At 46.5% G+C, this 26,972-nt stretch overlaps 1 protein-coding gene across 3 annotated transcripts in view; it reads left to right on the top strand.

Moving 5' to 3' along the window:
• The first annotated feature begins 8,886 nt into the window (after positions 1-8,886).
• Positions 8,887-26,972, top strand: part of NLRX1 (NLR family member X1) — a 307,093-nt gene continuing 289,007 nt past the window's right edge. For all 3 annotated transcript variants that reach the window (XR_013833335.1, XR_013833336.1, XM_079954663.1), the window contains exons 1-8: positions 8,887-9,554; positions 16,419-16,568; positions 17,703-17,784; positions 19,028-19,125; positions 20,203-20,819; positions 21,632-23,052; positions 25,096-25,182; positions 26,636-26,887. Coding sequence is in view for 1 of the 3 variants with exons in the window: in XM_079954663.1 (XP_079810789.1) it covers positions 16,445-16,568; positions 17,703-17,784; positions 19,028-19,125; positions 20,203-20,819; positions 21,632-23,052; positions 25,096-25,182; positions 26,636-26,887 (2,681 nt within the window). In the remaining 2 variants the exon portion in view is untranslated. The remainder of the gene's footprint in view (positions 9,555-16,418; positions 16,569-17,702; positions 17,785-19,027; positions 19,126-20,202; positions 20,820-21,631; positions 23,053-25,095; positions 25,183-26,635; positions 26,888-26,972) is intronic.

Genomic DNA, 26,972 nt, shown 5'->3' with positions numbered 1-26,972 from the left:
ATTTTAGTACACATTTCTCCTAATCATGCACACATTTTGCAAGACAATTTCTGAACTGTAATGCATTTGTTATTTTCACAAATACTGTACATGCATATCAATGCACACTTCCCTCCAATGTATGCTGGGTGGGTTATTATTATTATTATTATTATTATTATTATTATTATTATTATTTTGCATACATTATTTGGTTAGAGAACTACTTTGCAAAATTCAGAGAAGTGTAAATTTCAAAGGGCAGCTGTGTTTCGATTCACAAATTGTTTCCAGAAGTATGAATTAGATAGGTTTCCCTTAAAATGTGGACCAACTCGGATTTCTTCTCTGTCCCTAGTGATGAAAGAGCAGGTAGAAATCACAGTGGTTTTCATCCTGATCTTGTGCAGCCCTATCTCTTTGCACTTCCAGCTGCTAGAAATGAATAAATTCTATCTGTAAAGCAGATTTTGGAGGGGATTCTTTCTTTTTAAACAAAAAACAACAAAAAAGCAGGCAGCTAGGGTGGATGTTTTGCAATCTGCTGCAGCACTTTAATGCAATCATGTGGGGTCCCAAGCACTGCCTTTCAGGAACTAAGCTGCCCACTGCATCGGCAGAGATACAGCTTTCCATTTTTAACAGAGACTTACAGCCCACCCTCTCACCCAAACGCTGAGATGGTGAGCATCATTTCCCCATCTCACTGATTATTTTAATAGCATGCCACTATTATTCCTATTTTACAGATCTTGAAACTGAGGGCTGTATCCAGCGTTCTCTGTCTACTGGTGCAAAGGCTCTTTGCACTATCCAACCAGGGAGTTTTAATGTTGCACAACGGAGGAATCCAGCGCAACAGTTGCCCTAGCAGAAACCCGTTGCACAACAGATGGCACAATCTGTTGTGCGAGAAAGTTGCTAGCGTCCTGCTTAAGCATTCTGCTGCGCAACAATGTTCTGCCGGCACTTAGCCAGCGGAGCAAGGATATCGCTAGGTGACTTTAACTTTGCGCTATGTGCAATGTTGTGCTCTCCGTGAGCAAATCCAGAAAAAATACCCCTTCCAGTTTCAAACCTGCATTCCCAGCCAGTGCTAGAGACCTGGTCTAATCCAGAAAGACAAACCTTATGAATGCATGGATAGGGGGAAAGCCTGCCCTTTAACTTCCTCTTTCATTAAGTGTATGTCCTTTTATAAATATTGCTGCTGGGACAGGAGCCAAAGACAGTACACAGACAATGAGTGGAAATGTATTGTACCTAGAGCCAGCCCTGCCATTAGGCAAAGTAGGACAATTGCCTCCAGCAGCAAATGCTGGAGGGTGGCAGTGACAGAACCCCATTGTGCCTCTTCAGCCACCCCCTTGTCCATCCCCCTGTTGGAGATCAGAGCTGTGTATGTGCCACTTGACCAACCATGACCCCTGTAAGCTAGCCTGCTGCCCTCAGGTGCAACGGAGGATACAATCCCATTGCCAGTGTTGTAGTGAGATTTAACTGCCAGTCTAATCAGTTTATGTTCGTGGAACAGGAGGGACACCATCTTGTCCTTGGCCCTTGGCCAGCTCTGAATGTATCCAAAAGTTGTGGTTAAAAGGTGCTATGGGATAGCAATAGGGATGTGGGTGGCGCTGTGGTCTAAACCACTGAGCCTCTTGGAATTGCCGATCAGAAGGTTAGCAGTTTGAATCCTCGCGACAGGGTGAGCTCCTGTTGCTTTGTCCCAGCTCCTGCCAACCTAGCAGTTCGAAAGCACACCAGTGCAAGTAGATAAATAGGTACTGCTGTGGCGAGAAGGTAAATGGCTCTGGTTTCCATCATGGTGATCCGTTGCACCAGAAGCGGTTTAGCCATGCTGGCCACAGGACCCGGAAAGCTGTCTGTGGACAAACGCCAGCTCCCTCGGCTTGAAAGTGAGATGAGCGCCACAACCCCATACTAGCCTTTGACTGGACTTAACCATCTAGGGGACCTTTACCTTTTAGCAGTACTCTGTTAAGCGTGTCTTGTGCCCATGTTCTGAGAGAATTGTTTGGGGAATCTATGGTTTATTGGAGACCTGCCCTCAGGCTGCCTGCAGAAGGGCTGGTCCTACCATTAGGCAGAGCGAGACAGCCATTTTGGGCAGCAGGTGCTGTGTATACCATGAGACCTGGTATGTGCCCCCTAAACCGGCCTGTGGCTTTCGGTTTCAGTGAAGGCCACTGTCTCATTGCCAGTGTGGAAGAAAAACCCAGCTGTTGTTCTGGTCAGTTTTCATACATGGAATTGTGAAGAGTAGGGGTGGGTGTGTCATCTTGTCCTTTGCCTCAGGCGGCAAAAGATATTTGGCTTCTGAAGGCCTGTGGCTACCGGAAGAAGTTCTGAAATGGGGACAGCCTTTACAAAAAGCTTCCCTTGCACTGCAACCCTCCCCTACCCAAACAGCAGGCGAATAAATGCAAAAGGCAGTCCCTGCATGGCGATGCAGTTTAAAGCGCACACACTTTCAGAAGAAAGCAGATTTGCAATTGAACCCGTTGGTGCTATGAGACTGAGGATGGAAGATGAGATGCAAGAGGGGAAGGAGGCCAAGTGGCTCACTCATTCCTCCCTCCTCCGAAGTCAGGCAATAATTTTTTAAAAGGGATTTTGTTCTCCATCCTGCATAGACTTGGAACAATTCTGCTACAAGCCTTGGAAGGGGTGTGTGTGTCTTCCTAGATATTTTGATCGCTGTGAGCTTCACAGTATCCTTTTCTTAACCATGGAAATCTGGGGCGGGGGAATGCGTGGTTCCCTTCCTTGCTTTCCCTTCTTGTCTGTCCTCTCAGTGTGATGGTGTTTTTTTGCGGGTGGAATACTGTATGGGACTTTGACATTACAGCTTTGATGGTACTAAAGCAAAACAACTTAACAGTGCTGCTTTTCTTGAAAAAGTGGTGCCGGAAGTCACCATAAACACCTCCTCTTGTTCCCTTAGAATGGCAATGACTCCCGCTTGAGAGGGGCCAGGACTGAATTCTGGCAAGTTCCGGCTGGAAAAAAAAGCCCTGCAACTTAAGGATCCACTGGACCTTGACTGCAAGAGATTTCTGCCATTAAAAAATAATAATTAAGGGAACTCAAGGAGCTTACGCCTAAACTGAAAACACCCACCACTTATGATTAAAAGATTCAAAAACAGCACAATACCTTAGGCATGTTGACTCAGAATTGAGTCCTGCTGCGTTCAATGGGTCTTATTCCTGAGTAAGGGAACATCTAGACTGTTTCTATTTTCCAGTGGGATTTGTCACATGCTGGCAAAGACTGGGAGGTCTTACGCAACAAACCGGCTTCCCCCTTTCTGCGATAAGGAAAAGTTCCGGGGCAAAGCAGTGGAAAGTGTGGGTAACATTGGCTTTGACACAACGGCCCTCTTAGTATTGCTCAGCCACTTCCAAAAAGTGCCGGGGGTTTTTGCTGGTTTCCATTTTGAGCCTAGTTCATGGAAGGTTGCTGAGTTCAGTTGAAGGACTCTTAAGCATCCCTCCCTTGCCACTGTGTCTGTCTTGAGGAAACTACCACACTGGGAGGAAAAGCCAGTCTCTCTCAGCACCAAGAACTCTCCACGTTCACACAAGGTGGGGAGCCAGCTGAAAGGCCACTAAAGCAAACAGATAGGGAACTCCAGATCTCCAAAGCTGAGTCTTAAATATAGGGCCAGGGAGGCCTGCAAGAGTTGCTGACATGACTTGTTTGTTTCAAGTGTACATGTGGAGACCTCCAGTTGGATTTCACACATTAATAAAACCTATATTTATACGGTAATGTTCTCTCTCGTTTCTGGAAGATCTGTGAAAACTACATGAGGGTAGAAGAAGGTCTGCTTCCGTGTTCCTAGAATGACGCACGGTTTTGGCATCCCAATTTCTGTGGCATTTCATGGGGAGCAGAGAGGAACTTTACTTGTCCTTCACTCAACAAATAAAATACAACATTGTCCTTACTTACTTGTCCTTCAACAAATAAAATACAACATTGAAAACAATTTCCAATACAGAAACAAGGTGGATTCTAAAGATATGCATTTCAAGCAGCCTCTTAAGCAATCCTGTGTCATGTGCAGAGGCAAGATACTATTGAGGTTCCAAGAGCTACTGTGCCTTTGAGTAAAAGCTTCCTTTTTGTAGCTTCTGCCCACCCTTTTACTACTTCCTGTTTAAGACCATCCTCTTAAATTTGTACTTTGTAACCTTCCGAATAAAAGTTCTAATGGCAGTTCATCATGACAATGTAACAAGCTGATCAATAAGAATCAGAAATAATAAAATGGCAGGTGAAAACACAATAAGGGAGAAAGCTTAAAGCATACTGTGGCTTTAAAGGACTAAGAGAAACTAGGGACTGGGGGGGCACAATTTAGTGAATAATTGTCACTTAATTTCCTTTCATTAGTCTGATGCTGTCCCCATTAGGGGACGGGCAGGCTTTAATTACTGCTTTCCTTACATTCTTATGATTTTTATTTTAAAGCAGAAGAGAACCATGGGTGTTTATGTGGTAGTGGAGATATGCATAAGAACCTTATTTATGAAAGGAGGGAGGAATGATGTATTTCTGCCCTGTTCAGTCATTCATGCAGGCCCAGGAAACTGGAAAAGCTGGAAAACTCTTCTTAGTCACTTCTCAATAAGATTCCCTCCCCTTGGTCCAAGACCCAACACTGCTTCATGGTGTTGGGCGACTGGCAGAGAGAATGTAGATGAGGAGAGCGGCTGCCAGTCAGTGTCAAGAATACTGAACTTGATGGGCCAGTGGTCTGACTCAGTATAAGGCAGCTTCCTACACTCCTGCGGGCAAAAATATATTCAGTGGTACCTTGGTTCTCAAACTTAATCCATTCCTGAAGTCCCTTCCAAAACCAAAGAATTCCAAAACCCAGGCATGTTTTCTTAGGGGAAAGTAATGCAAAATGGATCTGTCCATTCCAGACTTTTAAAAACAACCCATAAAACAGCAGTTTAACATGAATTTTACTATCAGACGAGACCATTGATCCATAAAATGAAAGCAATAAACAATGTACTGCAGTCACACAATCAATCAATCAATCAGTAGCTGAACTGGGTTCCACACAGACACAAATACAAAACAAAAAGAGCTGCAAAAGCAAAAATGCAAAATAAATAGCTAAGACAGACAGACCTCAGCATAACACTCAAAACGGAAGTGTGACACTCAAATCGGAAGCGTAACTCTCAAAACGGAGCACATTCAGCTTCCGAAAAAAGTTCGCAAACTGGAACACTTACTTCCAGGCTTACAGTGTTTGGGTTCCAAGTTGTTTGAGTACCAAGGCATTTGGGAACCAAGGTACCACTGTAAATATATTTGAAAACCTCAGATTGTTATGGCCCTTCAGTTAGAATGTTTATCTGAAAATACATATCATACCTATCCCTAGATGATAATTTGGGTGTTGTTGTTTTTTAAAAAGTTTTTGTTGAACATTTTTTCACAAAAATGTAGTACAACAAAGTACTACAAAATCACCATAGTGACACAAAGCCATGAGGAAAGTGAGATGGGCAGTGAGAGACATAATACAGAGGGATTTTTATTATTCTGAAATTGCAGAACTGAGTCAAACCAAAAAGCACAGATGAGATGCTGGATTACAATTAGTCACATCCCAGGAAAAACGTTGAACCTGGATGCAATGAGTCATCAAAGGGCACACCTTGGCGATATTTACATTATCAGGTCAACAGACATACAAACACACCTTTTGATGTTGGTCGTAGTAAGTAGGCTGTTTTCCCCGTTTCTAAACAATATTAAAATACACAATAAAGGTACAAAGTGTATACAAACATTCTATTTCGCAAAGACTGTACCTTAAATTAAAAAAAAAAAATCCTCCAGTTCACATCGCAGGAAAAAAAAATGATTGTACTTGTTAATATCTAGAATGCATTGATTTTTCATGAAATAAAGTGAAGAGAGACTGGTTTATTTGTTTGCTTTATATCCCACCTTTCCTCCACAGAGCTTAAGGTGGCAAATATGGTTTTCCTCCCTCCCCATTTTATTCTCACATCAGGTCAGTGGTTCGAATCCCCGCGACGGGGTGAGCTCCCGTTGCTCGGTCCCTGCTCCTGCCAACCTAGCAGTTCGAAAGCACATCAAAGTGCAAGTAGATAAATAAGTACCACTCCGGCGGGAAGGTAAACGGCGTTTCCGTGCACTGCTCTGGTTCACCAGAAGCGGCTTAGTCACGCTGGCCACATGACCCGGAAGTTGTACGCCGGCTCCCTCGGCCAGTAAAGCGAGATGAGCGCTGCAACCCCTGAGTCGGCCATGACTGGACCTAATGGTCAGGGGTCCCCTTTACCTTTACTCCCTGGTCTTAGTCCAATACTCCGCCACTACACCAGACTTGGCTTTGAGAGTTCTCAATCTTGTTTAAACTTGCTCAAAAAGTTGCATATGTTCCCAGACACCTGCCTATCAAATATTGTATTAATGGAGGAAGTAAAGTATGCCCAGGGACGCAGGTGGCGCTGTGGGTAAAAGCCTCAGTGCCTAGGGCTTGCCGATCGAAAGGTCGGCAGTTCGAATCCCTGCGGCGGGGTGCGCTCCCGTCGTTCGGTCCCAGCGCCTGCCAACCTAGCAGTTCGAAAGCACCCCCGGGTGCAAGTAGATAAATAGGGACCGCTTACCAGCGGGAAGGTAAACGGCGTTTCCGTGTGCAGCTCTGGCTCGCCAGAGCAGCGATGTCACGCTGGCCATGTGACCCGGAAGTGTCTCCGGACAGCGCTGGCCCCTGGCCTCTTAAGTGAGATGGGCGCACAACCCCAGAGTCTGTCAAGACTGGCCCGTACGGGCAGGGGTACCTTTACCTTTACCTTTTTAAAGTACGCCCAGTCAGGTGCAATTCTCCCATCCAAGTCTATCCAACAGTTCTAAAGGAATGCAGTACTGAAACATGAGGCTGACTAAATATATAATTCTCCCATTGACCATTCAATCTCAATGAATTTAGGTAAGGACATGAGAAGAGCCTGCTGGATCATGCCAGTGGCCCGTCTCACCTAGAATCCTGTTCTTACAGTGGCCAACCAGATGCATGTGGAAAACCCAGAAGCAGGACCTGAGGGCACCTGCAGTTTCCATCACCTGGCATTCAGAAACCTCCATGTGTAAGAAATGGGTCCAAGCTCAATTTATTGAAGCAGCTACAGAGGTTAGTTCAGGTTGCATACTCCCATCAAATTGCATCCATTTTATATTAGGCAAAGAAAGGATGAACTCATTTGATGCCCTGCATTTCCTTGGGGGATGAGAGACGAGACGCTTTTCACTGCCACGGATTCGGGAGGCAGCCTGAGCACCTGGAATGACTCCCTTCCTGCCAGCAGCCAACACCACCCTTAGCTGCTGATGAAGGCGGCTTGACTAAGAGGCCAAACCAGAAGGGCTGGAACGCCATCATTTCTGGTTTCACAGGGAGTGGTGCTGCAGCTTAAACCAGTGTTGCAAATTCCGGCCAGGCACATGGGTGGGTGGTGAGGGATGCTGAGCTGAAACCGATGTGCTGAGCCACATCAAGGGGTAAACGCTGCCGATTAGACTGGTGGCATTTGCACATCGCAGCAGGCAAGGGTTCCTGATCGAGCAGAGCAATGCCACATTCTCCCTGAACTTCCTTTTTGTGCGGGTGGTTAAAACATGCCAGGAAGCCACCGTTCTGCTCGGCTTCCCGTGACACGTGGACCTGACATTCTGATTTCTTAGGAAGAGATGTAGCTCAGTGGATTGAATATCTGACTTGTATGCAGAAGGGCTCAGGCTTGATCTCCGACATCTCCAGATAGGGTTGGGAGAGATTTCCCTGGTTGCAGCCCTGGAGAGCTGCTGCCAGTCAGCGTGGACAATACTGAGCTGGATGGACCCAAGTTATTCTGGACTCACAGCTGTCCAGAGGTGCAGGTCAATTCTGTGTCCAGGGCAGCTGTTTATCAGCTCCATCTGGTCCACAGGCTGAGACCCTACCTGCCCGCAGACTGTCTCGCCAGAGTGGTGCATGCTCTAGTTATCTCTTGCTAGGACTACTGCAATGTGCTCTACGTGGGGCTACCTTTGATGGTGACCCGGAAACTACAACTAATCCAGAATGCGGCAGCTAGAGTGGTGACTGGGGTCGGCCGCCAAGACCACATAACACTGGTCTTGAAAGACCTACATTGGCTCCCAGTACGTTTCCGAGCACAATTCAAAGTGTTGGTGCTGACCTCGGTCCAGTATACCTGAAGGAGCGTCTCCACCACCATCGTTCTGCCCGGACACTGAGGTCCAGCGCCGAGGGCCTTCTGGCGGTTCCATCGCTGCGAGAAGCCAAGTTACAGGGAACCAGGCAGAGGACCTTCTCGGTAGTGGCGCCCACCCTGTGGAACGCCCTCCCACCAGATGTCAAAGAGAAAAATAACTACCAAACTTTTAGAAGACATCTGAAGGCAGCCCTGTTTAGGGAAGCTTTTAATGTTTAATAGGTTATTGTATTTTAGTGTTTTGTTGGAAGCTGCCCAGAGTGGTTGGGGAAACCCAGCCAGATAGGCAGGCTATAAATAATAAATTATTATTATTATTATTATTATTATTATTAGGATCTGGCTGGGGAGAAGGTAGTTTTCTATGTTCCTGTTTCAATCACCATTCCCACCCCCCTCCACAAATGCAACTGAAATTAAAATCTGCCGTGTTGTTCTTTCCATTTTCCCAAGGCCTCTACTCTTCTCTCTAGCTGTACTAGACAGAGGTGGCTACTCAGACTGAGCAACAGCCATTTAGTATTAGCGTGCAGAGAACAGAACCTCCATATTCAGGGCAAAAAGCACTCTGCCCATGCTCAGAAGGCCACTCTTGTTTAGCATTGCTTCTAGCATTCCAGGGTTATTTGCAAACAGGTTTTGCAGCTGAACCTTCATGTAACACCCAGGAAATAAGAAGAGGGTTGCCAATGGCTTCCCAGACCCCAGCAGCATGTCTTGCACATCTCGAGAAGGTTTAGGACAGGCAGAAATCCCACAGGTGCTTGTTTCCAGCAAAGGAGAAGCAGAGTCACAGGAGTGGACATCTCCACGTTTACGCAATTCTGCATAGAGGCGGCTGCATCTGAAGCAAATCCAGTGGGGCAGGAAGCAAGCCGTCCTGCCTGTGCCAGAAAACGCACACCAATGCACTCTGTGGTAATCCAGCGCCTATCTCGCTCGCCTTCTCTGCTCAATCTTCCCCTCCCTGGTTTTGTGTTTTTTCCCCCCCTTTTGGAAGCTCTGCCAGCTGCGAGAGAGGCAGTTTGTAAGGCCAAGTGGGAAGGGCTTTCTTTGCAGGAAGTTACGGCTGCAAAATAAACTGACAGAGGGCAGGAGCCTTCACAGAGACAAAAATAAACCGCCGGGGAGGCGAAGAGAAGCTTGTTCTGAATGCAACGCCAACCTCCCAGAGGCCTATTGAAAAAGCAGATCAACACAGACAGACGACAAAAAGACCCTGATGGAAGAAAGGGCACGGCTGCATCGACCATCCGCTCGGAAGATCCTTCGCTGGAGGTAAAATTTCGCGGGTGGTCAGAGGGGTCACGCCAGCGCAGGGCCAACTCTGAGCCGCTTTCCCGCTCTTTTCTCTCGGAGGACTCGGGGGGGCAAGGGAGGGTTGGTAAGGGAAGCAGTAAAGTTATGCTGGCTGCCCCAATTCCCTTCGATTTTTCCTTGGTAGGGGCTCTGGGGGGGGATCAGGGCAGGTGTGTCCCAGACAGTCTGTTTATTGAGCATGCGTCCTGATTTGCTTCACAAAGTTTTTTTTGTTTCCCCCCCCCCAAATTTTTTAATTGGTTTTCCAAATTTGAAACAAATATATCAACAAACATCAAAAGAAAACATCAAAAAACAAGCAAGCAAACAAACAAACATATATCCTAACTGTAAAAATTCTGCTTTTGTTAACATTGTTAAGTGACTTCCTCGAATCCCCCTAGCTGAGTTTCCATAGAAATCATTGTAGCAGTTTTCCAAAACTAGTTTCACATAAAATTTACTTAGTCTAATTAACATCTTTCTTTCTTTTCATTTTAACTTTTATCCATGGTATTCTACAACGTCACATATTTAAATCCTAGGCCAATTTGGTACTCGCAAGTAATTCTCTTTAAGTTATCTTAACATATTTAATTAAATAATCTTTGAATTTCTTCCATTCCTCTTGATACTCTTCCTCCTTCTGGTCGCGCTCTTCCCATCAGGTTGGCTAGCGCCGAAAAATCCATCATCTGTTTCACAAAGTTTTAGGTGTCAGCTGTTTGTTCACTATTCATTCTGATTTGTTTCCTGGCAGAGGTGCCAACTTAGATAAAATATTGGGGAGTAAGCCCTGCCCCACATAATTGATCATAAGACATGGAGCACACACACAATTTTAATGGCAATCATCAACTATAGGGGGGCAGGCCCCCTCAAATATTTTAGGGGGAAGCAAAGGGCCCTCGGCCCCCAGGAGTTGGCTCCTATGTTTCCTGGGAGGTTTTATGATGCTGCTTCGAGCAAATGTTGTCCCACATTTTCCTTTGCATTTCTCTGTCACTTTTCTTATTGCAAAAAGTCTGGAGCAGGTTGCGGGCGGGAGCAGGTTTGTTGCACAAAAGCACCAAATTATCTTGAATTGCACAAGCTGAATTTGCCGGTATGTAATTGAATTTCGTCAAAAGATAGCAAGAGCCTGGAAACGCCCACAGACAACAAAACAAAAATATACTGTATATGGTATAATCCTGTCAGGTGTTTTTCTCCCAAGAGTAGAGGGAAGTGCAAGGTAGCTAAAAAGCTAGCTCCCTATATTCCTACTCTCTACATTCATGAAGATTTAGCAAATCCCTCCCTATTGCGATATTTAAGATCAGCTCAAACACCTTGGCTATATTCTCTGAGCACCCAAGTTCTTCAGGCCATTATCATTATGGGGGAAATGCAGGGGTGGGTGACAGCCCCATGAAGATAGGGGAACCCCCAGAGTCTTGCCAAAATGTTGCTATACAGTGGTACCTCGGGTTAAGTACTTAATTCATTACGGAGGTCTGTACTTAACCTGAAACTGTTCTTAACCTGAAGCACCACTTTAGCTAATGGGGCCTCCTGCTGCTGCCGCGCCGCCGGAGCACGATTTCTGTTCTTATCCTGAAGCAAAGTTCTTAACCTGAAGCACTATTTCTGGGTTAGTGGAGTCTGTAACCTGAAGCGTATGTAACCCGAGGTACCACTGTAACTTCTTGTTTGTGCTAGCTTTGAATGGACAGAGTTCATTCATTTCCAAGGCTAGAGAGCAATCCCAAGTTATTAAGGATCACCGGCCCCATTTTGTGATACACATTAAACTGTTTCCACTGTTAACCAATTACGAATTGCACAGAAAGGTTCTAAACTTTAAAACTTTAAAAGAACACAAATGTTCTACCTAACTGAAATTTCGAGGAGAGTGAGTTACAAATGTGTTGCATCAGTGTTTTCCTTTTAATTGCCATTCAGATGTATCACTCTTTGGTCAATCTCTCTGCTGACTTTGAGGTGGGTGGGGACTGCTGGAAGCTGGGCTGAATCTGAGCTGGGACTCAGTCCAGCATGACAGAGTTCAGTGTTTGATCAGAGTTCCAGAATTTTTTATTAAAGTTCTCACAATACAATAAAATACCTATATCTACATATCTGCAACAAATGTTTGATCAGAGTTCAGGATACCCGAAGCCTCCTGAGCATGTACAGAGTTAATTTTCCTCTTCATGCATCAGAAACAAAACCTAAGCCAAGAATGTAGCTCTCAGAAGTCTGAACCCGAGTATCTCTCCTTTAGAAATGAACCAATAGCTTTAGATTAGTTTCATGTTAAAGCTTTGTATACCTCGCTTTTCAAACACTTGTAGTAAAGCAAATCTACAATAAAACAAATGTATTGGAACAAAAAAAAAGGAAAGTCAAAGATGAAATGAAGCAGTAGCAATATACCCCAGCATTAAAAATGAGAGGCTCCTCCAGCTAACCCATTTATTCAGCATTCAGCATTTGTTTGAACAAAGTATGTGCAGTGGTCTTTATTGCACATACATCCTGATTTGTTTGCAGAGGGGTTGTGCAACAATGAACATTCATCCCAATTTGCTTGTGTGTTGTTCAGCTGGGCTGAGGAACAACAACTTACTTGCCCCCTCTCCCCTTGCTGTTTGCCTTGCCTTGCTCAGCAAGGCTTGTTGGTGTGAAAACACACACATCTCAAGGTAACCAAAGAACAGCAGCAGATACAACTCCTTAGAGATATGCCTGGATTTACAGGTAATGACAGGTGTGAACAGGCACACTCTCTGATGCTTTAAAGCCTCTCATCTTAACTCTTTGATGCCTGCCATGATGGATTCAGCTGCATAACTTTAGCCATGATTCCAGACTCTGTAGCTCGACTTAAGATGCACCGGCTGAGCCCTGCAGTCTCTAGGATTCTGTTACCAGCTAAGCCAGGGGTAGGCAACCTAAGGCCCTGGGGCTGGATGCGGCCCAATCGCCTTCTCAATCCAGCCCGCGGACGGTCCGGGAATCAGCGTGTTTTTACATAAGTAGAATGTGTCCTTTTATTTAAAATGCATCTTTGGGTTATTTGTGGGGCATAGGAATTCGTTCATTTCTCCCCAAAAAATATAGTCCGGCCCACCACATGGTCTGAGGGACGGTGGACCGGTCCATGGCTGAAAAAGCTTGCTGACCCCTGAGCTAAGCTATAGCCACAGGGCTGCCAGCATGTGCATTTGTTTTAGCTGCTCAGATGTCCACTGGAGTTTTCCCTTTAGCAGGAGGTGGTTGTACAGCAGTTGTATTTTTTTCCTGCCTATCGATTTCTGCACATAAAAGCTACCATTAAAAGCTCAAGAGAAGGCAAGGCTGATTTATTCCTGATCAGTTGCAAACCCCTGGACGCACATGAGGATGTAGCAGGTTCTGCAAAATTGAGCCCATTTTTGCATGCATTTGCTCGGAGAAAATCTATGCCTTCTCTCTCCCTTTTTTGCGTATTTGTGACTGATTTGTACCATGAATTCTGAGAGCAACATTTAAGCTGCCTGGCCTCAGAGCTCAAATTTCATTTGTCTCCCCCCCCCCCCCCCCCCGCTTTCTAACAGCACAGTGTTCTGAGCTGGCCTCTGCACCAGGAATTGCTAAGAGTCCTTCCGTGGCCAGCCTGGCAAGTTTCAAGCCAGGCCTCTGCGGCAAAGCCGGCTGTAAATGTGTCCATCTTTGCCAGCTTGGTGAAGTCCTTTAGTGAGGCTTGCTGCTTTAAGGGGAGAGGGAGGAGGAAGAGGAGGACAGCAGATTATTATTTCAGCTGGCTTATCAGTGACAGCAGAAAGGCACACAGCAGAGCCACAAACAGGCTGGCATTGTGATGATGTGCAGCCACTGGAGATGGCAGGGAATGAAGCGAGAAAGACCTGCTAATTCGCCCCCAAGGTGCATGTGTGAATTTTACAAAAAGGACCCCCCTCTTCTATTCATCTCCTTCCCAGGTTCTCTTCTCTCCTCTGTTTTCCCCTTCCTTCCAAAGACCTTTCTCTCTTTCTTCTCCCCTCCTTATTTACACAGCTAGTGTTGCCCGTGGTGTACTACAGCTGCATGCAACTTTTACATACATGTAGGCAGCAGGCAGAAGTCAACAGGTGAAACTCATCAAATTGGGGGTCTCCCAGAATGACAATATGTAGCTTGGTCTGATGCATGTTTCCTGAAAAGTTCATTTTAGTGGGACTTGCGGTCAAGAAAGTGCACATAAGGTTACTGGGACTAAATGTGTTGGCTGTTTTTCTTTAAAGTTATATTTTTCCTTACTTCGTAGTGGAAAAATATAATGAACCATGTTTGGGGCTTGTGTTCAGAGGGCTGAGGAGAAGAGACAGTTGCATGGATTATTGTAAGGTTAAAGAAAGTGGAAGAGAGGGGTTGAAGAAAGCATGGAATGGGAGGTGGGAATTTGCTAAAATGAAATTTGGGAATAATCCAGACTGGGGTGATGTTGTTCCGTGCACAGCCATTTGCACCTCGGGCAGTGCAACCTAATTAGCCATCCTCACAAGGTGCACTTCTAAGCCCACCCAGTCTAAAATCCAATCACACTAGCCAAGATGTGACTATGCCAAGGAAAGATAACCAAAGATAATCCTATTAAGGCGGGGACCCACCCCACCTTGCCATGAACCAAAAGGATTGGCCAGGAGCAACACGTCACTGATCCAATCAACTTTGGAATTCGCTTTGAAGCTTTTGTCCCCCAGAGTATAAAAACCAGGATCCTGAACCCCCTCTTGGCTCCTTTTCTGCTGGCCTCCACTGGCTGCCTGAAGTCCTTCTTGCTGAATCGCTTTTCCCTGGATGAAACCCCGGTGTCTAGTGCTGCATTCTCACCCTTGCTTTTCCTCCAGTGCCTCCAGTTTCCTGCTTCCCTGGGTCTCTACTTAGTGAAGCAGAAGTCCTTGCTGCAGCCCTTGCTGTTTCCAGCCTGACTTAGGACTTTCGACAAGCTCCAGGACTCCTTCGTTGCAATTGTCCACAGGGACTGAAAAGGTACCTTTGGCTTCCTCCCCTGTTTTCTGTTTTCACAACAAATGGTAGCCTCCAAACCTATTCCTTCTTTCCTGTCTCTGAGAATGTGTGTCTGTGTGCTTAGATCTGTTTTTAGCTTCCTACCAGTAGTGTGCATGTGTGTTTTGGAAGCCACCCTCTTGCATCACCTCTTGGCCTCGGTGGGCTTGCTCCTTCTTGGGCATGTGTAGTCAGGGAAGGGCTCAGGGGTAGGTCATCTGCCTTGCATGTGGAAGGTCCCACATTCAATCCCTGGCAACATCACCAGGTAGGGCTGGAGGAAAGACTTACCTGTCTAAAATCTTAGAGAGTCCCTATCAGTCAGTGTAGACCAACTTTGTCCCCCCCACCCCGACCACTTGAAAGTAGCTGATCTTTTCTACCTGTTGTAGCAATTGTAATGTGCTGTGCTGGATGCTGTGCAATTTCTAATTAGAATTCTACTTGTAATACAATGAATTACGGCTGGGTGATATATCGCTATATCACCCAAAACCAGTTTGAAGCCCATATCATGATATCGGTTTCATAATATTTAACCTGGCAATAAATCACTAATTGTGTGTATGCTATGCAAAAAAATCACAATGTGGGGAAAACCATGAAGCCAGCCAGTGCCTCTCTAGATTCCTGCAGCCCCTGATAACTCTGCTGGCTCAGCTCTCCCCTGCCTCATGCAGGGGGCAGAGAACCACAAGAGCAGGCGCCGGCAAAAATCACAATGCTGGAAAAACCGGAGCCAGCCAATGCCTCTATATAGCTCCATTCTTATTTCAGACACTGTGCTATATCAGGATATTGCAATGTTTAGCAGGTGATTATATCATGATGCTGAAAACCAGATATTTCCCAGCCCTGCAATGAATTGCAGTATAAAAGAAGCAATAAAATTACAATTAGAAACAAACATGAGTATTTAATGCAGGCATGCTGTGGACCACAGTTTGGGGACCTCTGGTATACAATAGCTCTGTCGTTTGATTTGGTTTAGAATTAGCTAATTCTCCCAAACCATTCTCTTGAGTCGTTCCCCATAATAGAAATGTACTGTTTGCTGAGCTATTCCCCACTGAAGGGTTAAATGTGTATATTTGATTCTTTCTGTGTGCGCCATGAACTTTCTCCCCATTCTAAGATCTGTGTGAGTGCAAGTTTCTAGATAAAACCTGCTATTGCCACTGTCTAGAGTTCCTAATTTGCGAGACTCCTAGAATGTGTGCATGTGAAACCCAGGTCTAGCAAGGAGGATGGGGAGGAAACTGCAATCCATAGATGAAGGATGGTATATAAATTTAATAAATTTAATAAATAATAAAATCAGAACCGTCTGTGAGACCTCTTTTGCACTATTGTGCACCAGTTATGCTCCCCTCCCCACCCCCCAAAGGTCAGATTGTTTGCTGTAAGGAAAGAGACAGGTAATTTGCTCTGGGAGATAATGCTTGTTTGATGCAACACTGTCTAATCTCCCCATAATCAAATCAAGATGAATGCTCATTAAAGAATAGTTCTCACTGCAATCAAATCATGCTAAATGGTCATTAAACAGCTTGTCCTGAAGTGACCCTACAGTATTGATGTGAGCTGTTTTGAGGAAGGGAATTATCTGAAAGAAGTGAGAAAAAAATATATAGTATAAAATAGATATAGTGACAGAAGCAGGCTTGCTCAGGAGGCCCCTGGCCTCCAAGCTATGTCTGCCTCAGTGACGAGATTTTCGCAGATCTTGATTATCAGATTCTGGGGGACAGGGTGGTGGTGGTGGAAATTCCAGCTCTGCTTTCTGACCTTTTTACGTGTGTCTTCCAGTTGAAAGGCAGGTTCCGTCCGCCACTATGCCGTTGAGGAGATGGCCGCGCCAGGCGGGGAGCAGCTGGAGCAGGCTGAAGCAAATAGAGGCCAAGCAGAAGGCCGGCAGAGGCGTTGTAGCTTCCGCGATGCACCTGGACTCGGCACTAGGTAAGGCAGAGTTCCGTCTCCAGGGCCCTGCTTTCAGAGTCTGGAAATGGCTGAAGTAGTGAGAGTGCCTCTGAGCACGTTTGTTCTCTGGGCAGGGTGTCTTTCCTTCCTGCTCCTTATCCTTAAAAACTTCCTCTCTCAATGCCTAGGGGTGCAGAGGTTATGGCTCCCCTTATGCGGAATGCTTTCCCCAGAGAAACACACCTGGCACCATTGTTGTCTGTTTTTAGTTGCCAGACATTTAAAAAAAAAAAATGCTCTCTCCTTTGAACCTTAATTTGGAGGGTAGCTGGTTATGTTTATGATCTTTATATTCTACTCATCCTTTTAAGTGGGTTGGGCAGGATTTGTTTTTGTGATAGAGATGATAGATATAGATAGATAGATAGATAGATAGATAGATAGATAGATAGATAGATAGATATGGTTAGATAGATCTGCACTTTGGAGTCTTCTTTTATATTTGGTTTTAACATTTTTTGTTGTTCCTATTTTTATTCTGTAAGACGCTTTGAGACACTTAGGTTTAAAAAGTGAGGCATAACTGTAAAAAATAATTAATGTATTAGGTAATATTGCATTAAAATATGTATATTAGGAGAACGATTTACACTAAGATGCTGCTGAATTTTAATGTCAACTTTTTTTAAAAAAAATGCAAACTGATATGGAAATATAGGGAACTGAATTTAAGACTGGAAAAGTTAAAAACAGAGAAACTAAACTTGAGCCTTCCCTCTCCCTACTTTTCCTTTAAGGCTTCCCTTAAAACCCAACTGTGAAGCCCTTGACATGTCCCCTTCAACCTCATCTGCCACTGAAATTAAGCCCAAGTGCATGCTCCTTGGGGCAGAGACCTTCCTCCTTCCATATTCCTAAGGACTAGAAACGTGCTATTGATTTTACACATAAGATGGGACTGAACTTGGGTCCCATTGAAATCAACAACCCACTCACTTCAGCTAAGAGAACTAAGTTCAGCTGATTTAGTCTGAATCCAGCTACCTTACACGTGGTTCTGTGGCTTTGTTTCTCAAGTTACATTTATAATAGGTAAATAATAAGTAATAATGTGTAAATAATATAATGTAAACCAGTGCTGTAATAACTTTGTCCTGCAATCTCTCCTTGAAGGCGCTGGGAACCGCCTGGTCCTCAAGAAGATCCTGCATGTGGACCGGACCTTGTTCTTCTTAAGATCAGCATCTCCTGTCAGGTAAGGATGCCCTGCTGGGGTACTGAACTCTTGGCAACCTAGAACACAAGTGGGGAACCACAGGCCCAGGGTCCAAATGCAGCCCTCCAGCCTTCTCTACCTGGCCATTGGAACTTTAATCAGTCCACGCCCCTTATATACCCTGCTATGCATATAAGTGTTTTTGACTGGCTGGAAGGTGTCCTTGATCTCTGAGAATGCCTCTCACTTTTCTGGATGGAGGTTAGAGAGAGGTGCACGAATGGGTGCAGGGGCTAGCCTGCTGAACAAAGGGGCCCTCTGATTGGACTACAGTGCCCAGGGTCCTTGATCATTGGTCAATCTGGCTGCTGCGACTGATTAGAGTTAGTGACCAACAACATCTGGTTAGCCACCCCTTCCTTGATTAGATAAAGAAGTGGTTCCCAATTAGCAAAGTACTGTGAACGCCCTGTTAAAGCCCACCCACGAACCCCCTACTTTTGGTATTTTTTGTTATGTGAATGGTGTCACCATACCCTCCAACATGTCCCAGTGATGTGACCTTTTTGAGAGCACGGTGCCCAAGAAATGTGCATTTTGGGGTGCTACAATATTGTTCAAGACGCGGCCAACCCCCTGGATGGGTTATGTGGACCCCCTAGAGTCCACGGACCACCAATTGGGAACCACTGAGACAATGCAGGGGAAGCCTTTTTGAACATTCAGAAGTGTTCTATTACTTTTACACAGTCGTACCTCGGCTCCCGAACGCCTTGGGAGTTGAGCGTTCCGGCTCCCGAACAATCGAAAACCAGACGTGAGTGTTCCAGTTTTCGAACGTTCTTTCAGAACCTGAACGTCCAGCGGGGCTTCTGATTGGCTGCAGGTGCTTCCTGCAGCCAATTAGAAGCTGCACTTTTGTTTCCGAACGTTTTGGAAGTCAAACGGACTTCTGGAACAGATTCCGTTTGACTTCCAAGGTACGACTGTATCTGCCTTCCTCCATATTTACTTTTATCATCTCTTGCTACTTTGCTAGCCATAAATATATGTTGAAGATCTGTCTGCCTGCCTGCCTGACTGTCTCTCTTTCCAGACATAGGAAGCTGTCCACAGTCTGTTCTTTCTGGAAACAACTGAATACATTTTTGTTTGTTTGTTTTCAAGCTCTGGAATGCATTTGTATTTGCAAAAAACAGAGCTGCCAGCCTGACAGGGGTTCCCTTTTTCTTGGCCACCTGGGGCCAAATACCTCACATTTTCTTTCCTCTCTCTCTTACAGGGACTTTGTCTGTCATGTGGGAGGACCCCAGGGGTTCCCATCTCAGCCAACCTCCCCCAGACCAAGCCAGCCAGCACTGAAGAATGTGCCAACCTCCGGTAAATCCACTACTTTATGTTTCTAAGGAGCGATGCTGTTGCTGATCACTAATCTGGACCAGGGAACACAAGTAGATTGCCTGGCGGGAGTGGAGTGGGACATTCCTACCACTGCCATTGGGGTCTGGGCGAAAACCCTTCGTGGTTTTCTCTTTTTAGCTGTGTGCAAGAGATTTCTGCAATTCTGCAATTACATTCAGATGTGCAATTTGATATTGAGGTGTAGACATGAGCAGCTTGGGAACCTTCGCTTTGGTTATTTTTAATTTTTAAAAGCAGGTTTCTATTTCTGATGAATAAGAAGGGATGCTTGAAAACTGGGATGGAGAGCCTTTTCTGGCTGGGGGCGGGGGCAGATCTTAATCTCTCCAACCCCTGACGGCTTGGTTCCGACAAATGACTAGGGAAGCCATAGTGACGTCAGGTGATGCTGTGCTTTGAAGCCCCGCTTGTCAGGACTTCAAAGCACAGCACAGGGCTTTCAAACAGCCTTTTGTAAACATCTCATGGTGATCCTTTGGTTTACAGATTCTTTGAACTTAAGGAGCAACAAAGGGCTTTCGGACATCCCCATGCTGCTCTTTGAACCTCCAAAAATCAGAAAAGGGCAGTGGAGGAATGTTAGAAAAGGGCTGATTGAAAGTCTTTCCCCTAACATCATTGTGCTGCTTCTTAATCCCCTGAAATTTGGAGGTTTAAAAAGCAGTGCAGGGCTGTTTGGGAAACAGCTTTCAAACAGCCCTTTGAACATGCTGTTTTCCAGTGGAAACTGCTTTTTCCTGCATGAACAAATAGCAATGTGGCTTGCTCCAGTAAAGGAACAAACTGCACGCTTACCTGCATTGACACTGTGTATGGCTAAAGGGGAGGATGTGTAAACATCCCGCAAGCAAATTAGGATGAATGCAGGAGGAATGTTCATTGACGTGCAACCTCTCTGCAAACAAATCAAAACGAATGCTCAGTAAACCCTGGATCTAATCTAACCTCTCCATAAGTGTTGTGCTAGCAAATCGGAACCAATGTGTAATAAATAGGTCGCTCAGAAACCCTAACTCTCACTTTTCTCCTCCGCAGAAGCCATCCAGAAACACCGCAAAAACCTCTCTGACTGGTTCCGCCAGCAGCCAAACGAGGAGCGTCAGTTTGGCCCGTCGTTCTCACTAGACACCACCCACGTGGACCCCGTGATCCGGGAGAGCTCCCTGGAGGAGATCCTGAAGCCTTCTCCTGAGATGACCATCCAGAACCAGCTGCAGGCCTCCCGTAGCCACACTATTGGCCTCCAGAACCTCTTTGACGTGGACGCCTGCGGGAATCAGGTGAAGAACGTGGTCCTCTATGGCACGGTGGGCACCGGGAAGAGCACCCTTATCAAGAAGATGGTGATGGACTGGTGTCACGGCCGCCTCCCGCGCTTCGAGCTACTCATCCCATTCTCCTGTGAGGACCTTTCCCAGGGCAGCGCACCCATCTCCTTGCGGCGCATGATCACCAAGAAATACCTTCACCTCCGAGAGCTGGTGCCCACATTGGGTTCCAGCCAACTCAAGGTGCTTTTCATCCTCAATGGCCTGGACCGCCTCAATCTAGACTTCCGCCTGGCGCACACAGAACTCTGTTGCGACCCCAACGAGCCGATTCCTCCATCCGCCATTGTGGTCAACCTTCTGAGGAAATACATGATGCCAGAGGTTTGTGTTCAGGGGAGATTGTTCTTTATGTATTTAGAGCCTTTGAAACCGCTGTTCCACCCAAAAGCTTCCCAGAGTGTCAATTAAACAAGACAGACCCTCCCACGAGCTTACAATTTAAAACATACACAACACACAAGGAAAGGGGGATAGGGAGGGAAGAGGGGGGAAATCGGAACTCAGGCTCCAATTCTTACTTAAACAATTGTTCTTATAATGACTGGCTGGCACAGTTCAGAGGCAGGAGGCATCCGATGGGGTTTGATGCCTTTAGCAAAGCTGATGGATTGAGCTCAGCTTCCCATCTTTCATGCTGGTGGAACGGGTGGCTCCCTGAGTGAGACCGCTCGCTTCTTTCCCTTGAGATCCGCAAATGGTAGGTGCTTAGAGAGAGAATCAGCAGCGAAATGCAGTCGCCTTCAGCAAACAAAAACCCATTTAATGGTGGTCCATTAAATTAAAATACAGCTGAGGAGCCTGTGGCCCTCTATATGTTGTCAAACTCCAACTCCCTGCATCCCTGACCATTGACCATGCTGGTGGCCAAGGCAGCTGGAAGTTGACGTCTGACACATCTGGAGTGCCAGAGGTTCCCCATTCTCTGGCATAGACAATTCTGAGCTGGATAGACCAATGGTCTGACTCAGAACCCAGGGCTAGAAAACTACCATTATGTTCTCAACTGACAGTGTCAACAATACTGAGCTAGATGGAAGAGTGCTCAGCCTTGGTATAAGGTAGCTCCTTAGGTTCTATGTCTTGTGTTCTGACCTTGGATTTCATTGACCAAGCCATGTCTCCTGTCTCTCCAGGCGAGCATCATCGTCACCACACGGCCCTCGGCGGTGCGCCGCATCCCCAGCAAGTTCGTGGGCCGCTACGTCGAGGTCTGTGGCTTCTCCGACATCAACCTCCAGAAGCTCTACTTCCACTTGCGCCTGCGTAGGCCTGAGTGCCTCGGGGCCTCTGGCCCTCCAACGGCGGAGGAAGCAAACGAGCAGGACAACTTGGTGGAGATGCTGTCCAGGAACTTGGAGCGGCACAACCAGATTGCGGCTGCCTGCTTCCTGCCATCCTACTGCTGGCTGGTGTGCACCACGTTGCACTTCCTTTACTTCACCAAGTCGGTGCCCCCCACTCAAACCCTCACCGGGATCTACACCAGCTTCCTGCGGCTCAACTTCAGTGGGGAGGTGCTGGACAGCACGGACCCGTCTGACATCTCCATGATGAAATACGTGTCCAAAACAGTGGGCAAGCTGGCCTACAAGGGGGTGATGTCCCGACAGACATCCTTCTCGGAAGAGGACCTGCGCCGCTGCTTTGAGGTGGAGATGAAGACGGAAAGTGAGCTCAACCTCCTGAATGTTTTCCGCAGAGACGTCTTCAGCTTCTTCCTGACGCCCAGCGTGCAGTCGGGCAAGGAGCACACCTTTGTCTTCACCATCCCTGCCATGCAGGAGTACCTGGCGGCCCTCTACGTGGTCCTGGGCGAGAAGAAGACCCTGGGGCAACGGGTGGGCAAGGAGGTCTCCGAGATCATTGGCAAGGTGAGTGAAGATGTGACTGTGGTCCTCAGCATCGTCTCCAAAGTCTTGCCTCTGCGCGTCCTGCCGGTGCTCTTCAGCCTCATCAAGGTCTTCCCCCGCTACTTTGGCCGGTTCACCAGCAAGGACCGCGACACCATCGCCCGCACCATGGCGGTGGAGATGTTCAAGGAGGAGGACTACTTCAACGATGACGTGTTGGACCAGATCAATTTCAGCATCCTCGGGGTGGAAGGTCCCATGCGTCACCCAGACGAGGCTTCGGACGATGAGGTCTTCGAGCTCTTCCCCATCTTCATGGGAGGGCTGCTGTCACGGCGCAACCGGGCTATCCTGGACCAGCTCGGCTGCTCCATCAAGAACCTGGCAGCCTTTGAGATCGCCAAGGCCATGAAGAAGACGGTCATCCGCAACAGCCGCAAGGGCTTGCCACCGTCCGAGCTCATGGACTACCTCTTCTTCCTGCATGAGTTCCAGAATGAACGCTTCACGGCTGAGGCTGTCCAGTCCTTGAGGACCATCAACCTCTCCTCTGTCAAGATGACCCCTCTCAAATGCTCTGTTGTGGCATCTGTCGTGGGCACCACCAGTCATGAAGTGGAGGAGCTGAACTTGGCCTCTTGCCATCTCGACATCAACAGCCTGAAGATTCTCTTCCCCGTCTTGCTGCGGTGCAAAAAACTTCAGTGAGTATTGGTTGGTTGGTTTATTGAATTTACATCCTGCCTTTCCTCCCCAAAGAACCCAAACAGACAATTTAGAAACAAAGGCACAGCAAAAACATTTCTAAAATAGTTTAGAACTTTCTAAACTAAACTTTGCTGACCTTTAAAGCCCTAAACGGCCTCGGCTAAGTATACCTGAAGGAGTGTCTCCACCCCCATCATTCAGCCCGGACATTGAGGTCCAGCTCTGAGGGCCTTCTGGTGGTTCTCTCACTGCTAGACATGAGGTTACAGGAAACCAGGCAGAGGGCCTTCTCGGTGGTGGCACCCACCCTGTGAAACGCCCCCTCCCCCATCAGATGTCAAGGAAATAAGCAACTATCTTTTAGAAGACATCTGAAGGCAGCCCTGTTTAGGGAAGTTTTTAATGTTTGATGTTTTATTGTATTTTAAATATTTTGTTGGAAGCCACCCAGAGTGGCTGGGGAAACCCAGCCAGATGGGCAGGGTATAAATAATAATTATTATTATTATTAAAGCAATTACAGTTAGAAACTTACTTCCCATATAATAATATTGAGGTCCCCGAAACAGTATTCATCAGCCAACCAAACGCCTGGGTAAGCAGGAATGTTTTCAAATTCCTCCTGATAGTTAATAATGATGAAGGCAGGTGTGTCCCAGTAGGGAGGGCATTCCACAACTGGGGAACCACCACTAAAAAGGCCCTGCTGTGAGTTGGTACCAATTGGGCACATCCCAGTGTTGGCACCATCAAAGAAGCCCCCCTCTGCTGATCATAGGGTCTGAGATGGTTGGATTATGTATTCTCTCCAACGTTGCCCTAAGGAGAATTGTTATGTCAGGGCAAGGATTTAAGTTTGCACAATGGAACTTGCCCTTCTCTCCCCACACATGTCCTGTATCCTCCCCTATATATGTTCTGAAGGGCTGGAGGGACACCTAGAACTGATTTTGCAGGGCATGGGGTGTGGAGGAAAAACACACACCATGTTGCTCAAGCATAAATCCTTGCATGGATGGAGTGAGTTAGTTAGATGCCACCCAGAATGTTCCAGAGTGACTTAGCACTTTGTTCACAAGCTCACATGACCAAACTGATGCTCAAAGACAAGCTCAGGTTGTAGAAACATAGGAAGTTCCTTTGTACCATCCAGCCCAGTGTCTTCTACTCTGACTTGCAGAAGCTCGCCAGGGTTTCAGGCAGAGAACAGTCTTTCCCAACCTTCTTGCCATCACTTCTTGCCATCTTAGAAATTGGCGATGGCAGATTTTCTGCTTCTGGGCTATGGAGGATCCCTTTTGCACCCCAGATTCCACCAGTCACCAGGAAGAACACCCACTGAGTAGACCTAAAGAAATAAATAGCCATGGCTCCTTGCTTTCAGCGGGTCTACTCTGAGTAAGACTTAGCTGGATACAGTCCCATGTCCTAACAATTTGTCAGGTTCGTTGTAATGTGTCTTCCCTCCGCAAGGTCACCACAGGTGACCAGGAATTTCATGCAGGCTGCCAGAGGAGGAATGGACTGCTCCATTACTCCTCCATTAGCCCATCTGGGAGAAGCCCACAAAAAGGATGTTTCCCCAAGCTTTGAATCACAGACCCTCCAGATGTCCCTATTTTCCAGGGATGTCCCTGATTTAGAGAAGCCGTCCTGGTTTCTGATTTGATCCCAGAATGTCACACTTTTCCTTAGGATGTCCCTATTTTTATTGTAGAAATGTTGGATGGTCATGGAGTTATTCGACCCCCGAGCCGTCTGGAGGCAATCCTGTATACAGAATATTTTTTTTTAAGTTTTATTATGCTTTTATATATGTTGGAAGCTGCCCAGAGTGGCTGGAGTAACCCAGAAAGATGGGTAGGGTATAAATAGTAAAATTATCATTATGGAATGAGACGTCCCTATTTTCATTGGAGAAATGTCAGAGGGTATGCATTCTTGCCTTTCACCAGAGGGTGGCAAACTGTGATTAGGAAGGGAAAAGAGGAAGGAAAGAAGCAAACTGTTTTTTTTTGTGTGTGTGTGTCTTCCCTCAGCTTGCAGCTCAACAGCCTGGGGCCAGAAGCATGCAAGGAGATCAGGGACCTGCTGTTGCACGAGAAATGTGGTGTGAGTACCCTAAGGTGAGTGTGAACAGGGAGACTGCAAGTCCCACAGAGAAGAGAGGGTGCACTCTGTCCCTAAATCTCTCCCAGTCCCCCCCCCAACAGTTTGGTAGAACAAAACGAAAGTAATTCTCATCCAAATAAAAGCTGGAGAATCAGATGATGATGATGATGATGATGATGATGATGATGATGATTATTATTATTTCCAAGCTTTAGTAAGGAAGCCCAGAGCAGCAGGAAACACACCTATAAAACAATACACTTTTTTAAAAAAGCGTTTTGTTGTCTCCAGTGCTTGTCTTGGGCCTGACTGAGGTGCATTCATTTCAGTGAGTCTACTCTTGAGTAGAACTGAATTAGATACAGTCCAACTCTGGATGTCAGCATACTACCACACCTTTCAATTTGAGGTTTTGGAGGTCTGGAGGTTTTTTTAATATAAAAACCCCCCGCAATCAAGCCGCAAATAAAATTTATTAAATAAAATAAGTAAATAAATTTCCCACAGTGCCCAGGTGGACATGGGGGCAAAGTGCATTGTAGGACATCAGTAGAGCAGCCAGATTCTGCTGCCCCCTCACCGCATCTCTGAACCAGCTGCTCTTGCTAACTTTTAAAGAAAAGGCAGGAGGTTCTCCTTATGGTTCTCCTAGAGTCAAGTGTCTAGTCAACTTTGTTTCTTTGAATCCAGGATGAAACCCCTACACCCATTTACGCAGAGTAAACGCCACTGAGTTTTTGCTGGGATTGCCTTCCCACTCAGTGTGCAGAGGAACGCAGACAACTTCTTTAACAGAGCTAGCTTGGTCTGACGTTCTCATCTCAAACTGCTGTTTTCTGACAGTTTAATCAGCACAGAATTGATTTGTCAAACTGTCTACCTCCTTGCATCTATCCTTTGAAGCAGACTATAGGGAACCTTGATTTCCCTTCCAATGAATTCCTGCATGTCTCCCACGCAGCAAGTCCTGGGCCATATTCCAAGGCATGCCCACCCCATTACATGCAAGAGGGATAACAAACCTGTCAGACTTCATTGCAAACCTGCATGAACAGGGCCCCGGCCCTATCGTTGAGTAGGGGGAGGCAGTGGCTTCAGCAGGCTCTTCCTCTGTGGGTAGCTCTTCCCGCTGTCTTTTCACTGGGGCATGTTTTGCTGTTGGTTTAGGAAACTTAAGAAGAAACTATTTCCAGGGCCAAACGTGCTTGAGTTGAGAGGCCCAGAGTGCTCCTTTCAAAGTCACAAAGGTGCCCAGAGAGCCTGCACGATAAATATATGATGAATAAATTAGGGCAAAAAATAAAACTTCTGGAAAACCCACTTTGAAAAGGACTGTTTTAGACCGCGGGTAGGAAATGCGACAATTATTCATCCTCAAACAGCTGTTGATGGACCTTATCTGTAGGGTCACAACCTTGGCTAACCCAATTTTCACTGTCTGCTCTTCTTCATTTTTGCCACTTGCAGGCTGGCGGACAACCCCCTGACAGAGCAGGGTGCCCAGTACCTCGCTGAAGGCCTTGCTGGCAACACCTCTTTGACCCACCTGTCGCTGCTGCACACCTCGTTGGGGAACCGGGGCGTGGAGGTGATCACCCAGCACTTGGCGCAAAACCAGCACCTGCAAGAACTCGACGTAGCCTACAATTCGGTGTCTGACGCAACTGCCCTCGCTCTGGTGGAGGAGGCCAAGAGGCACGCCACTCTGGAAACTGTCCAGTAAGTCTCAGCATCCCTTCCTGCCGCTTCCTAGCTTAATATACTGATGTACGCAGGCACAGAGGCAAGGGAATAAGCTCCTTGG

Source organism: Podarcis cretensis (genome assembly GCF_951804945.1).
Source record: "Podarcis cretensis genome assembly, chromosome: 15".
Taxonomy (NCBI): domain Eukaryota; kingdom Metazoa; phylum Chordata; class Lepidosauria; order Squamata; family Lacertidae; genus Podarcis; species Podarcis cretensis.
Note: the sequence above shows the minus strand (reverse complement) of the source record. Positions and strands in the feature narration are given on the sequence as shown.